Source organism: Barbatula barbatula (assembly GCF_947034865.1).
Source record: "Barbatula barbatula genome assembly, chromosome: 22".
NCBI lineage: Eukaryota > Metazoa > Chordata > Actinopteri > Cypriniformes > Nemacheilidae > Barbatula > Barbatula barbatula.
In genome coordinates, this window is record NC_136785.1 from 11,008,292 (window position 1) to 11,022,041 (window position 13,750).

Sequence of the window (13,750 nt, forward strand, 5' to 3'; positions counted from 1 at the left end):
ACTACATGACGATGAAACGATCCGTCAGGAATAAGCGGACCTTTAGCTATGTAATAAGAGACAGTTTTTTGGAGAGTGGATCCGGGAATTTCAAAGGAGAAAACTGAAATACGGGAGAAATAACAAAACGGGAGGGTGATGGGAGATGGGTGTGAAAAACAGGAGACTCCCCTGAAAAACAGGAGAGTTGACAGGTATGCGTTAACATGACTACAATGTACTGCACGCATTATAAATACCTTTTGTTTAAAAGACCTAGACCACCTTGATTATCCACATACAAAAAAGTTCATTTTTATGCAGCTGTTAAATACACTTGAAGATGATTGACAGAACCACCAGGTACCTACTCTGGGTTTAAAGAAACATCTGTAAAAGAAACATGAGTACAGAAATTTTTTTGATATAAAAATCCATTCTAGATATTTAATTGTACATTTTTTACATGATACATACAACAGATCCTACTACAATATAAACAAACAAAACAAAAAAATCGAACAAAATTGTAATACAAATTACCACAAGCTATCCAGGATTTGTTTTAAAACCTTTCTTGTTTTTAGTGTTTGTGAAAACTAAATATAAAAGGATATAAAAGACTTAAACATCCCCTAAATCTATGCAAAATAAAAGAGGGTGTTATAGACATTATCTGAGCTTTATGCCCACTTAAATTAACTCATGGAATGTATAAAAAAAATCAGCATAATAACCTGCTTCCAAAAGTCTCGCGAAAAACTAGAACCGCAGCAAACACGTGTAAGCGTTCGAGGTTCAAGTTACAAAATGAAGGTGAGAGGTCCTTATTTAACTTATTAATGAAAGCAGTACATGGATAGTATAAATTTCCTTTACCTTATTATTGGGCAAACTTTCTAGAAGGTAAGAAAGAAGTACTGAGTAGTTTTGATAATAATGTTCGGTTTGAAGTATAGAATATATATATTACATGTAAATATTATTGATGGCGCGGAAGGTTACTGTGGCATTGTGAGAGGTAGGAAATCACCAAAGCATGTGTGGTCTTCTTAAAGTGTGTCTAGACTCTAGAGTCAAAGTAAATGTTTCTCTTTTCTCTTAAATTTCCAAAAGCTCGATGACAGAAAACGTGAACACACTCTTCTCCCTGGAGATTCTCACACTCTAATTAACAGTTCCTTCACACCAGCTGTTTGACCCTTGCCGAGGGATCTGGTATTTGTAGTCCTGTACCAAGCAGCCATCTTGGTTTGTAGTCTCCATGCTATAACAACCGAGCTGGCACATAGCTTCCTTCTATGACATACCCTCTCATGTTGCCACAATTACACTTTTGGTGTCTCGAGCTCGTGATATGAAAGCAACCTTGTTATTAGTGCTAATACTAAAATATTAATTGTAATGAATATTTCTTTCTGCAATTTAATTATCGAATAACCATATTTCGTTGTCAAATGTTTTTTTTAATTTATTTAACACAGACAAACAAGTAAATAGTAGCCTACAAAAACTGTGTTACTAGCTACAAGGTTTGTATGACAATAGAGGGAATGCATTGATGTCACTTTACCACGTGAACATGTCAATCAAACACTGAAATGTGGCGTGGAATTGTGTTTCCTGATATTGTAAGTAGTCATTTTGCCATCCATGGGGGCGTGCACAGGTGTTATTCACTTGGTATAGTGACGACACATACCCTCTATAGAGTGAGTTAGAAAAACTAGTTGAGACATTAAAGTCTGGCAAAATATTACATATTATCTGGCATAACGTCTAATTATTACCTATTAACTTCTAATAGGTTTGTATAGACTAGTTGCTGATATATCAATGTTTCCAGAACATGTAGAAGCTGAGGAGTCCCATACAGCCGCTCTGGGAGTGTGTTCTGCAAACTACATCAAAGAGAGATCCAAACTCAAATTCAGGTGATCTTTCTCTAAAGCTTGTCTAATGTATGTCTTATTGTGTAATAACTCGTCTATCTTTACTTGGAGTATAACACTGTCTACACCGACACAACAAAAGACAATAGAAACGCTTTAGAACCCGTTATAATTTCTAATTTTGTCCACACTGGAAAGGCGCTGAACAGCACGACAAACCAATAATGAACAAGCAGGTTGTTGAGTCTTGCCTTTCACGTCCGTTGTAGACACGGTGTAGGTAAAAGAAACAAAACACTTTTATTTTCTTATGGTTTACTTTGATCTCATCCTCACAAGTAATTGATGTGGGCTATACATTACTACTTATAAGTAGAATTTTTAGATGTCTACTCAGAAATGTAATTGCATTTACACGTATGCATCTTCAGCCACAGGAACATAATAAAATAACCAGATTTAGGTGTAAATTAATATTAAAAACAGGAATCATAACTCGAAACTGTCGTTCTTCACATTTGTCATATTTTGTTGTCACAGGAACATGCCAGCTGAAGATAATGAGGAAATTATGTAGCTCCCTTTGCCAAGTGCATTCCAAACATCTACATAATGGCATGCAAATGCCCTGCTCACTCCAAAGGCTAAACTCCAAGGGCTCTGCCCTCCGAAGGGAGTAGGGCATAGGAATAATCACTTCCATGTGTAATTTGCCCCGTGACGGTTCGGAACGAATACACCTACCGTTACACCCCTGGTAAATGATGAAAACAATGTGAGTGAACTATACCTTTAACTCGGTTGTTCTCCACAAGGGGGCCCCAACTGACTTCCAGGGGGGCCTCGGGATGACTTATAATTTAAAATGAGACCAAATAAAATACATTTATTTTTCTTATTATTTCTCCATATTTGCATATTGAATAAACACTTTTCTAGTTAATATCAAGCTCTAAAATAATTTATCGGTTCGATATTTTGAATATTTGTGAGCGGGAGGGGAGCATTTGAATATTTTTGAATACAGTGCAGGGCCTTAGAGTAAAAGTGGTTGACAACCCCTGCTGTAACTTAAAGGCAGTGTAGGCTATCCTGTCCAGAAAAGTTTTTTGTCATGCTGGTTGGAAGTCTCTTTACTTCCTGATAGCAATCAATAAAAAAGCGAAACATTGGCATTTTTATAATTATACATCGTCTGTGACAGGCGTAGGGTCAAACAATGTCGGACCGATGGCAATGATACGCTGTGTACCTTTTCGGTCAGCGTATTTTGCATCCCACTGCGCACCCTGTTCACGCAGACATCAGCGCGCTCATGTGCGATGTACAGCCTGGACAATGGCGGACAGAGAGCATGTACCTGGAGATGTTCCTTACTGTAGTAATGTAATTCACTTTGTACCGTAATGTTTTCTCACAGGTGAATGTGACATGACGTCATTGAAACCGATCCAACAGCTTCTGGTCTGTGTTTTGGAGGAGGCGTGGCTTTGGATTCTCGAGAGGGAGGGATCGTATGAATGCACTGCTAGCAGGCAAACGTTAGCATTTTCAAAATGATCTACCCTGCCTTTAAGCTTCTGAGTTTGGCCATCGTCCGCATAGTTGTTGTTGTTGTTCCAAAGACACTTGGGCCTCTAAAGTCGTTTCCTGTTAGAATAAGCAATGAACTTTTTGTCAACATGATGGTTGGGCATCTAAACTCCATTTTCAATGTGTTTGTTATATTAAGCCTGTAGTCTAATAACACAAATAATAAAATGTCGTTTTGCATACGACGATACTTCCTCAACAGACGCAGAACTAAACTGATTCCAAACAAAACCTCGAATGGATAAAACTTAAGATCGACAATTCGCCTAGAGGGGCGTTATCTCCTATTCACAGGTACCTGCAAGAAGGTGAGACCGCCTGCTCCAGCACTGTCTGCGGGCGCCTCCCTTCATCTGTTGACTTCCCTCCCCCACCAACAACATGGATCATCGGCGGCCACCTGCGCATTTATTAAAGTTGACTTGACTTGATACTAGCGTCATTTAAGACCGGGTTTCTGGAGGTTGTATATTAAAACGTTTTAGCAGCGACTCTTATGTTTTGATGAAGTCAGTGAACAATGTAACAAGCATCAAAGAGAAAGCACCGTTGTGTCCGCTGGAGAGATGCAGCGCGAGGAGGCGGCGAGTGCAGCACCTGGAAACGGTGTTAGTGTGAATACAGCACCTTCAACAGAGGTACATATACTTACAAATAATACGATATTCAACCTGTTTATATTGCACAGGATGTTTAAGTCTTGTTAAACTTAAAACTTTTAAAGGACCGTTGTTTGAATGATGTTGGCGTAAGCTCGTGTAACACAACCCGTATGTCCTCATTCCTGTCCACTGCTCTGTTTCAGAAGAGTTAACGCTTGATCTTTTATATCCCAAAGGATGTGTAGTAGAGAAAGTATGTAGGTTAAGAGGAAGTAATTTATACTGTGGAGGTATTTCTGCACAACCCTGCTGGATAAAAACAACAACAACAATAGGAACATTACAGAAATCTATGTATTAGTTATAATGGGAATTGTGATGGTTTTAATGAACATTTGTATTGGTTTTAATGGAAATTATAACGTGTCGTCTTCTAAGGGGATGTTATGTGACAAACAGAAGACATTTGAGCAACGTTTAGAAAGTAGATCACTTGTTCAAGGCATAAAATGATATTGGAATACGGCACAGAAAATGGTTTATAATGTTATTTGTAATGGAGACCATTTGAAGTTCTATGGTTTTATTTGCATGGCAGTAATCCACTGCTAAAGGAGTAAATAAATAAAGCAATGGTCTTTTTAATGGCATGTCATTGTTAGTTTACATCCATGTTTCTTTCTTAATCTAGGCACTTCCTTTTATCATGGGACGCTACACATACCAACTAACCATTAGTTCCCCATTTCAAACCATAAACTACTATTAAGAATACATTTGAGAGAAGTACTGTCAATGATCAAACAGACTTAAAATACTGTTTAAATACACAGTTCAGACTTATTAAGGTGGATCTGTTATACAATATGATCAGTTATATAAACTCAATATGTGACCACATGCTTTAAATGACATCATCAGAGTCCAGCACATCATAACGGGGCCGTGTCCCAGTCACAAGCCGAACATCAGCCTTCATCTTCTACCCCAGCTCCAGCCGCTCAGCCCCCCAGAGAACAGTGGGGCGGTAAATATGAGTTTCTGCTCTCCTGTATTGGCTACTGTGTTGGCCTGGGAAATGTGTGGAGGTTTCCTTATCTCTGCTACAGAAATGGAGGAGGTGAGTGACAAAAATAAACCATTTTGGGTGGTTTGCCTTGTGGCTGCATGGTTACATGTCAGATAGCAAGCAAGCATGATTAAAAATGCCTTTAAACAGATTTGCCCTTCGACTCTTGTCTGAACAAATTATGAGAATAACAAAACGTATAAATATGTTTTTTTTCAAATAAGTAAAATGTCTTAAAGTGTCACTGGTATATATTGTATCGGAGTATGTTCGGTTTTCACAAAAACAAATGCAAAACAGAAATAGGATTTATATGTTAAACCTTATGTAAAAAGGTAAACATTAGGTTCATTTTTTTATTTATGCGAATCAATTGAAATTGCATAGAAGCAGGTCTCCTTTTCTTTATTGTCATTCCGCATCCATAAGCACTACTGGCAGACAGAATTAAACTGATATGGTTTCAATTACCTTGATAGCTAAACCTAGGACATTATTTGAGTGAATTGCAGTTACACTGGGACAGTCCTCATGGAATCCTGGTTGAACCGAGACATTTGAAAAAAGAAAAATAAATGTCCACCCCCTAAACTCTTTATGCATTAGGAAGAGCTTTTTGGCTTTAAACCTCTAAAACAGCCACTTTGCCTAAAACCAGAACACCTCAACTCAAAGCAAGAAATTTGCAATGTAAAGATGGCTTGTAATCCAAATAAAAGCACATGTACAGGATTGTTGGAGGGTGATGTTAAAATGCACTGGGATTTCCCCCAGCTGAGATTACAGGTACCTTTTATTCCTACTGTAACAGTAGTTAATTTGTAAATGATAGTTATGAGGAAGAAACAGAGTAAATCATGACAAGCCAACATGTCATATTTAACTGTGACAGTGTTACGTGTTCATCAAATGGTATTTTTACCAGACAGCTCCAAACTATGTCTAAACTATGTGAAAGGCCATCTAGCTAAAAAACAGACTTGAAACACAATGAGAGGCATTGGCATGTGAAAGCGGACACCGAATTTGCCCCTTTCTACCACATACACAACGGTCATGCATGTACGCACACCTTGGTTTAGTGTTGTGCCGCTCCTATAATCCCATAAAATGTCTAGAATTAAGGTTTAAAAGTAGAATACTTATATATTTATATTGTTTTAGATGGTTTAGAGTTGTATTTAATGAGAAATCTGTGATTGGGTTACAAAAAGGATTTTTCGACATGCCAGTTTAAAAATACAAATAAATTATAAAAATATATATTGAAGTTATTCAAACATTAAGAATGTGGTGTACACATACTTTCATATATACAGTTAACAATTTGTTTACAAATCTTAAGTATTTAAAGTGTTTAAAACTAAGTTTTTGCAATTTCATTTTTCTTGGTAAGTAATCAGCTCATATTTTTGTTCTACAATTTTCTTAATTCTTAAATTAACTTATTTTTTCCTGAAAATGTTTATAAAACCTTTCACGTAAGCATACTGTATCAGAGATTAATATATATGTCACAAAAAATATATATTTTGAATTAAACACTATGATTGATATTGTTGGTCACACCACATAAAGGCTGGAATACGATACGACATTTAAAATGCGAACAGGTTTTTAAAAAACTAGACATCACACAAAAAAATGGCATCACAAACTACACAATGAAACCTGTAGAGTAGCGCAGACTTTCTGCAACAAGTCCAGACTGAAAATCTGGGCAAGATCTGAGCAAAAGTCTTGTAGTGTATTCCAGCCTTAAGTGGTCATTATACGTCATTGCACACCAGTGTCTCAGGAGCTTTTTGTTTACTTTATGAATGTAAAGATAAAATGTATGATCTATGTAATTGATGTACTTAACACACCTTATTTAAGTAATTAAACAGAACATACTGTTAAAATATGTATACTGATTAAAACGTCTGTTTTAATTGTTGCGAAACATGTTGCATCCACGTCCATTTGAAGTGTCCTGTGTATGTCACCCTTAACACAATAAGAAACCTGTTTTACCCATGCAACGTGCATGTATCTACAGAAAAATTTGAAGGGTATAGTGAACTGTGTACTGAACATAAAATACTTGAACCGTGGCACAATTTTAAAGCAGTGGCCTAGATGTAAGTGCACATGCCGTGACATGTTGAGATGTGGTGCTTCTAGATCTCATCATTTCCTATCATGCCAGTCATATTATTGTTAATAAGTGAAACACCTAAATATATAAAAAAACAATGATTGGTGTTCTGATGTGCTGTGTTGGGCTCCAGGTGTGTTCCTCATTCCGTACTTCATCATGCTGTTCTTTACGGGAATGCCGCTCTTCCTCATGGAACTCAGTCTGGGCCAGTACGGAGCTGCGGGTCCTATCATGGTCTGGAAGTGCTGTCCGCTCCTCAAAGGTACCGGTACACATATAAATCATCTATTTTGTGCCTTTATATAATCATGAATCATATTATATAATCGTAAAAAAAAGATTGCTCGAGAGATAGAGGTGATGTTTTGTTTTCCTTTTCTTTTTGCAGGGATTGGCATAGGGATGCTATGTGTGTCTACTCTAGTGTGTCTGTATTATAACGTCATTATTGCTTGGACGTTCTATTACCTGGGCAGTTCTTTCCAGAGTCCTTTACCCTGGTCATGTGATGCTCTTCATAATGTTGGACTTTGCGGAGTGAGTATTATCTGTTCGTCTTGTCTGTCTGTCTTTCTCTTTTGCTGTCTCATGACTTTTTTCCTTTCTGTAACAGAATGACACAAATTCCACTCAAAGTCCCAGTGAGGTGTTCTGGAAGTAAGAAATCTCATATATTATGTGGGATATTATAAATATTTGAAGCTGTAATACTCTGTTAGAGGTAGAGATTATAGAATTTAAGTCAAACTTGCATATGTCATAGACAAGCATACACAGCTGTACTATCTGATGTTCTGTGACTAGATCTGTCTGAATTTCAAAACGTAAAATCACTTGAAGCTTTCTATGTCTGTTATTACGTAATTAGGATATTAGAGAAATACCGGTGGTTGAATCGAAACCCTCCGTATGTTTCAGCGAGAAGGTCCTGGGTGTGGTGAACAGTAAGGGACTGCATGATCCCGGTCCAGTGCGTTGGCCTCTGGCTCTCTGCTTGCTGGCTGCCTGGTTTGTTATTTTTCTCTGCATGTTGAAGGGCATTCGCAGCTCAGGCAAGGTAAGACATCACCCAACCACGCCTAAAAGTCATTACGTGAAGAGAGGTTCATTCAGTATACCCAGCTGGCTCCATTCCCAACAGGAATGTGGGTGTGGATATCATACAGTATTAGAGATTGCTTATTTGCGAGGTCATTTCAGAGTACAAGTTGAGTCCTCTGCTTAAATACTTTATACTAGAATTCATTATATCTTAAGGTTTGTGGTAAGTATGTATATTGTAGGATGTAGTATTAAATATAAAATGTAGTATTAACAGCTAACAACCTTCGCAGAACATGAATAAATACTATAACTATGCCAAACTAACCTGCGCTCTCTCTCTCTCTCTCTCTCTCTCTCTCTCTCTCTCTCTCTCTCTCTCTCTCTCTCTCTCTCTCTCTCTCTCTCTCTCTCGCTCTCTCTCCTGTGATGGCAGGTGGTGTATGTAACGGCCACCTTCCCGTATTTTGTGCTTGTGGTCCTCATCATCAGAGGTGCTACACTGGAGGGCTCTTTAAATGGTGTGGCATTCTACCTCACTCCAAACTGGGCCCATTTGGCAAACGCACAGGTACCATTAACTGAGCAAAACTATCATATACATACAGCCGCAGAAAAGATCAAGAGACCATTTCAAAAAAAAAATGTTTTTCCGAATTTACCATTTAGTGTTTAGGTAAAATTATCATTTTTTGTTCCATTCTGTGAACTACTGATAATATTTCTCCTAAATCTCAAGTAATAATATTGCTTCTATTTGTATTTATTTGCAGAAAATGAAAACTTGAGAAACAGGTCAAATAACAGTAACATTTTGTACATGTATTTAAGAAAAGTAAAATCCATTGTGATAACATCGTTTGATCACAATTTTTATGTGTCATGCTGTCAGTCACATTACTGTTGGATCACTGGTTGGCGTTTTCTCGGGCAAGGATCTGCTAAAGTTAGGCCTTAGTTAAATTAGGATATTTAAGTTGTGTTAAAAACATACCTTACAAAGAAAACATTACTGTTAAGGTTAGTGTTAAGGGTTAACATTACTAGTTAAATGAGAACTTGGAATGGTCTCTTAATTTTTTTCTGCGGCTGTATAAATAATGCTATTTGTATAGTAAAATAAGTTTCTACCTTTTGTGTCATTGTAGGTCTGGAACGATGCTGCGTCACAGATATTTTACTCCCTGGGTATCGGGGTTGGTGGGCTCCTCTCAATGGCTTCTTACAATAAATTTGACAATAATGTCATTAGGTTAGACTTTTTTAATTCTATTTTTATTATTGTATTACATTTTTTAGATTATATTTGTGCATGAATGGAAAACCAAGTCTTGTGTGAAAACTGTCTTTTTTAGGGACACTTTGATCATTACTGTAGGGAACTGTGCCACTAGCTTTTTTGCTGGCTTCGCCATTTTCTCTATTCTGGGTCACATGGCTTGGAGAAAAGGTGTGCCTGTTGGTGAGGTAGCAGATACCGGTACGTCCTGTTTAACTTGTAAAACTACTTTTACCCTCTGATATCACACAAACCTCTATGTATATCAGCCTCATAAAATGATAAACTATCTATTCTAATAACGATGATAATTTAAGGCAGAGTAACTCTTTATTATTTGTGACTTTCCAGGTCCTGGGCTGGCATTTGTTGCTTACCCAGAAGCCCTTGCTCTTCTGCCTGGATCAGTGTTTTGGTCCATTCTGTTTTTTCTCATGCTCTTTATGTTGGGAGTGGACACACTGGTAAGATTCTAGTGCTGTATACGTTTATAGATCTCTGATTTAAAAATATTTTATCGTATATTAAATCCAGTTGATCAGCTTGTCTGGTTGTTCAGTTGTATTTTTCATACTCAGCATGCAGACAGATTAGAAGTGTGGTTGTATGAAACATATGTGGTCAGGAAGAAATTGCATGCTACACTCTTACCTCATAACACTTATTTCGGTAAATGTGCATGAACACATTGCGGTTTTCCTTCCTCTGTCCTCACTGCATGTCCAATCTGTCCAAACTCAGTGTTTCAGTTTCACAAACTGTATTACTGCTGTTACTGTATGACAAATAATGTTACACATCTACATGCAAATACATTGCAGGTTATTTGACACTAAAGCTGAATCATGTTGTGTTTCAAAGTATATATTATATGCATAGAAAAGTATATACATTAAGTACATATTAAGTCAGTTTAGACTAGTATGTTCATGTTGCACAATTGGTAGAGAAATGGTGCCAGCAACTCAAAGGCCCTGGGATCAATTATCTGAATTTATTTGTTCAGAAATATCTGCCATATGTACAGTGAATATAAAAGTATAGAAAGTAATAGAAATATCTTTGTGTTGTAAATCTGTTGTAAATGTATGTGTTTGATTTTTGTGAGATAGATGTTAGGGACACTAAGATTGGCTTTAATAGAGATGATTTAATTTATATTATCTCTCATTTTCTAGTTTGGTAACATGGAGGGCATTTGTACAGCAGTGCTGGATGAGTTTCCTCAGCTCAGATCCAATCTCAAACACAAGACCTTGTTCCTGGCTCTGCTTTGCTTCAGCTTCTATCTGATGGGTTTGCTTCTGATCACTGATGTGAGAACAAACAGATGTTCATAGATCTTCTTCACACTGTGTCTGTTAAAACAGATGCTTTTTCCACTATGTAGAAATCTTTTTATTGTCATTACTTATTGCTGTTTTATACGTTTGCTATCGCACAATATACTTTAAACATTGTGTTTGGATTTGTTTTTTTCATCACAGGGAGGGATATACTGGTTCACACTCATTGACTCCTTCAGCACCAGCTTTGGTCTCATCATTATAACTCTCTTCATGTGCATTGGCATCTCGTTCTTTTACGGTACATTTCCATGTATTTTCTTATGGCATTGTTTTTCATAGCGTAGGATCTGTGCTGGTAAACAAAAAGGTCCACACCATTTAAGGGGTACTCCGTGAACCACGGTCACCATAGTGACTCGGTTGCTCCAGGGATAATCCCTGTGTTTCCATGTGATGAATACTGCACACAAGACTTGTGATTTACCTGGATATAAACAGCATGTAGAAATAAACAAACCTTAGTTGGTTGCTTTATTTTGGCCAGACACTGGCTAGGGCGGATTCTGGCCCGCAATTCAAAGGTTTGGCTAGAAACTACTATATGTGATAACATGCTAAATAATGTGAACCTGCTTAACTCTGCTTCGGCCTAAAACTTTGACTATAACTAGCTTTTTGAGGTACTGCAAACCATTTCGGACAATTTTATTATCCAATACTCCAGCGATACAGTGTGTGTATTTATGTTGTGTACTTTATTCACAAGCTTAACTTCATCCCTCACATTTCCTCACACCTGTTTGATCGATTATGTTGTAGTTTATGTTTGATACACAGTCACGTCTGTGATTTGCACGTAATTGTTTAATTGCAGGCGTGAACCAGTTCTGTCAAGACATTGTGGACATGATCTGTCAATGTCCACCCTGGTGCACAAAACTACTGGTGTACTTCAAAGCCTGCTGGGTGGTATTTACTCCTTTCCTGTTAACGGTGGGTGTCCTGGAATTGGTTTGTATGTTTACTGTAACATTTAAATGTATATAATCAGATTTCTATCATAAAACCTAGTTAACATTGTCAACTGATTGAGACTTCTTTTGTTGATGCTATATGTTTTATGTACTTGGCTGATTCTTTTATATTTAAAATTCTCTGTGCAGTTCATATTGACTTACATCTTTATTGAGATGTACCGTACTTCTCTACGCTACGGTTCCTATGTGTTTCCAACTTGGGGCAAAGCTCTGGGCGTGTGTATGGGTGCCGTCTGCTGTCTACAGATTCTCATCTGGGCTATAGTGGCGGTCAGTAAGGAGTCTGGCACTCTGAAAGATGTAAGTCACTTTAAACAGGTTATTCATAAACATAAAGTAGAGTCTTTATGATTGACATCGGCTTTTTCTTATATTTGCACACACAGCGCTTTAAAAAATCCATCCGTCCACTCAACTCTTGGCGCGTGAACAACTTAAATGCGGCTGCTCAGGATCAACACATGGAACCTGAGAGGGTAGAAGGACCCCACACGATTAACCTGGCTGAAGCGGACTTCACCGCAATGAACTGGGAGGCCATAAGTGAGGCGTAACACCGCCCCTAGTGTTGGAAAGCTGAACTGCACTCGCAAATGCTGTTGAGCTGAGACTTCATGTGGGGAAAACTGTATTTTTGCATTCTCAACACTGCAGAGTTTCAGAAGATCTTCGTGTCCTGTAGGACATTGCCCACATTACAATGACATTTATTTATGCTGATGTGACCGCATTGTATTCTGATCCTTAGACCAAGGACTGAAATGCAAAAGACAGCAGACATTTGGATTCTTTGAATAAGTACCCAAGACATCCGTTTTCTGACCTTTATCTAATATTTTTAGGAATTTTCTCAGAATAGAGCACAAGGCTTATTTTAAACTTCACAACAATGTGGACTAGGGCCACATAAGGTCAAGCAGAATGAACTGTATAGTTAGACTGTGCTTTTTTTATTAGTAATAGCTATTTTATTTTGTAAAATGTATAAGGAGGCAGCAATTGAAACGTATACGTGATATTTATAAATTATAACACAATTTGATAACATAAACGTTTTGAAAGGCCACACGTTAAGGAAATAAAAGGAGACGGCTTTGTGGCACAATTTACAATGTTTGTTCTTCTCAGTTGTTTGATGGTAATCTGCTGTGTTACAAAGGGCACGGCCCACAGACCGTCTACATATTTTAATGTTCTTCAAAGGCAATTTACAACAAGAATGAAGGATACTTCTCTAGGAAAGGATATGTTTGTTATGAGCACCATGGTGACAGTGGTAAACCTTCCCTTGTTGAGGCTTTGTTGTTGACACAAGTTGATCTTTATTTTGGATTAATTTCTCCCAACCTGGTGCTTTGCCTTTCAGTGTTCCACTGCCAACCTTCAGGGTCTTTTAAAGTATGCAAGAAATATTTCCGTGCAGCTGCAAAAAAAGAAAATCTAGCATTTATGGTTTTCGGATTCTTCTGGATAAACAATTTAAGAAATGTCTGAGATATATACGATGTTATTTCTGAATATGTGTACTGTGGAAAGTTTTGTATCAACGAAGGCTTTGCTACTTCCTGTGAAGGCTTTTAAAATGACACATTTATCATTCCTGCGTTGACATAAACTAAAATCATGTTATCACAGAAACGAGTCTTAAACCGCTGAGAGCCAGACGCATTCCTCAGTCATTTTTATTGTCATCCTTTATGTCCTTAAATAATTCATCTTAAGTATTTTTAAGTATATTGCTTTGAAATTTCACAAATCACACGATTTTTTTGAGGCGAAACAAACGTAGTCTTTAATCTTCTTGTGTTCTAAAAAGTACACAAAAC

At 37.4% G+C, this 13,750-nt stretch overlaps 1 protein-coding gene across 1 annotated transcript; it reads left to right on the forward strand.

Moving 5' to 3' along the window:
* Positions 1-3,371: 3,371 nt before the first annotated feature.
* On the forward strand, positions 3,372-13,585 carry slc6a7 (solute carrier family 6 member 7). Its single transcript, XM_079487082.1, has 15 exons — positions 3,372-4,102; positions 4,988-5,186; positions 7,409-7,540; positions 7,667-7,815; positions 7,892-7,935; positions 8,197-8,335; positions 8,756-8,890; positions 9,468-9,571; positions 9,675-9,799; positions 9,950-10,062; positions 10,777-10,914; positions 11,086-11,185; positions 11,762-11,880; positions 12,051-12,224; positions 12,311-13,585. The coding sequence occupies exons 1-15, from the start codon at positions 4,031-4,033 to the stop codon at positions 12,476-12,478; spliced, it is 1,911 nt and encodes a 636-aa protein (XP_079343208.1). The 5' UTR covers positions 3,372-4,030; the 3' UTR covers positions 12,479-13,585.
* Positions 13,586-13,750: the final 165 nt, after the last annotated feature.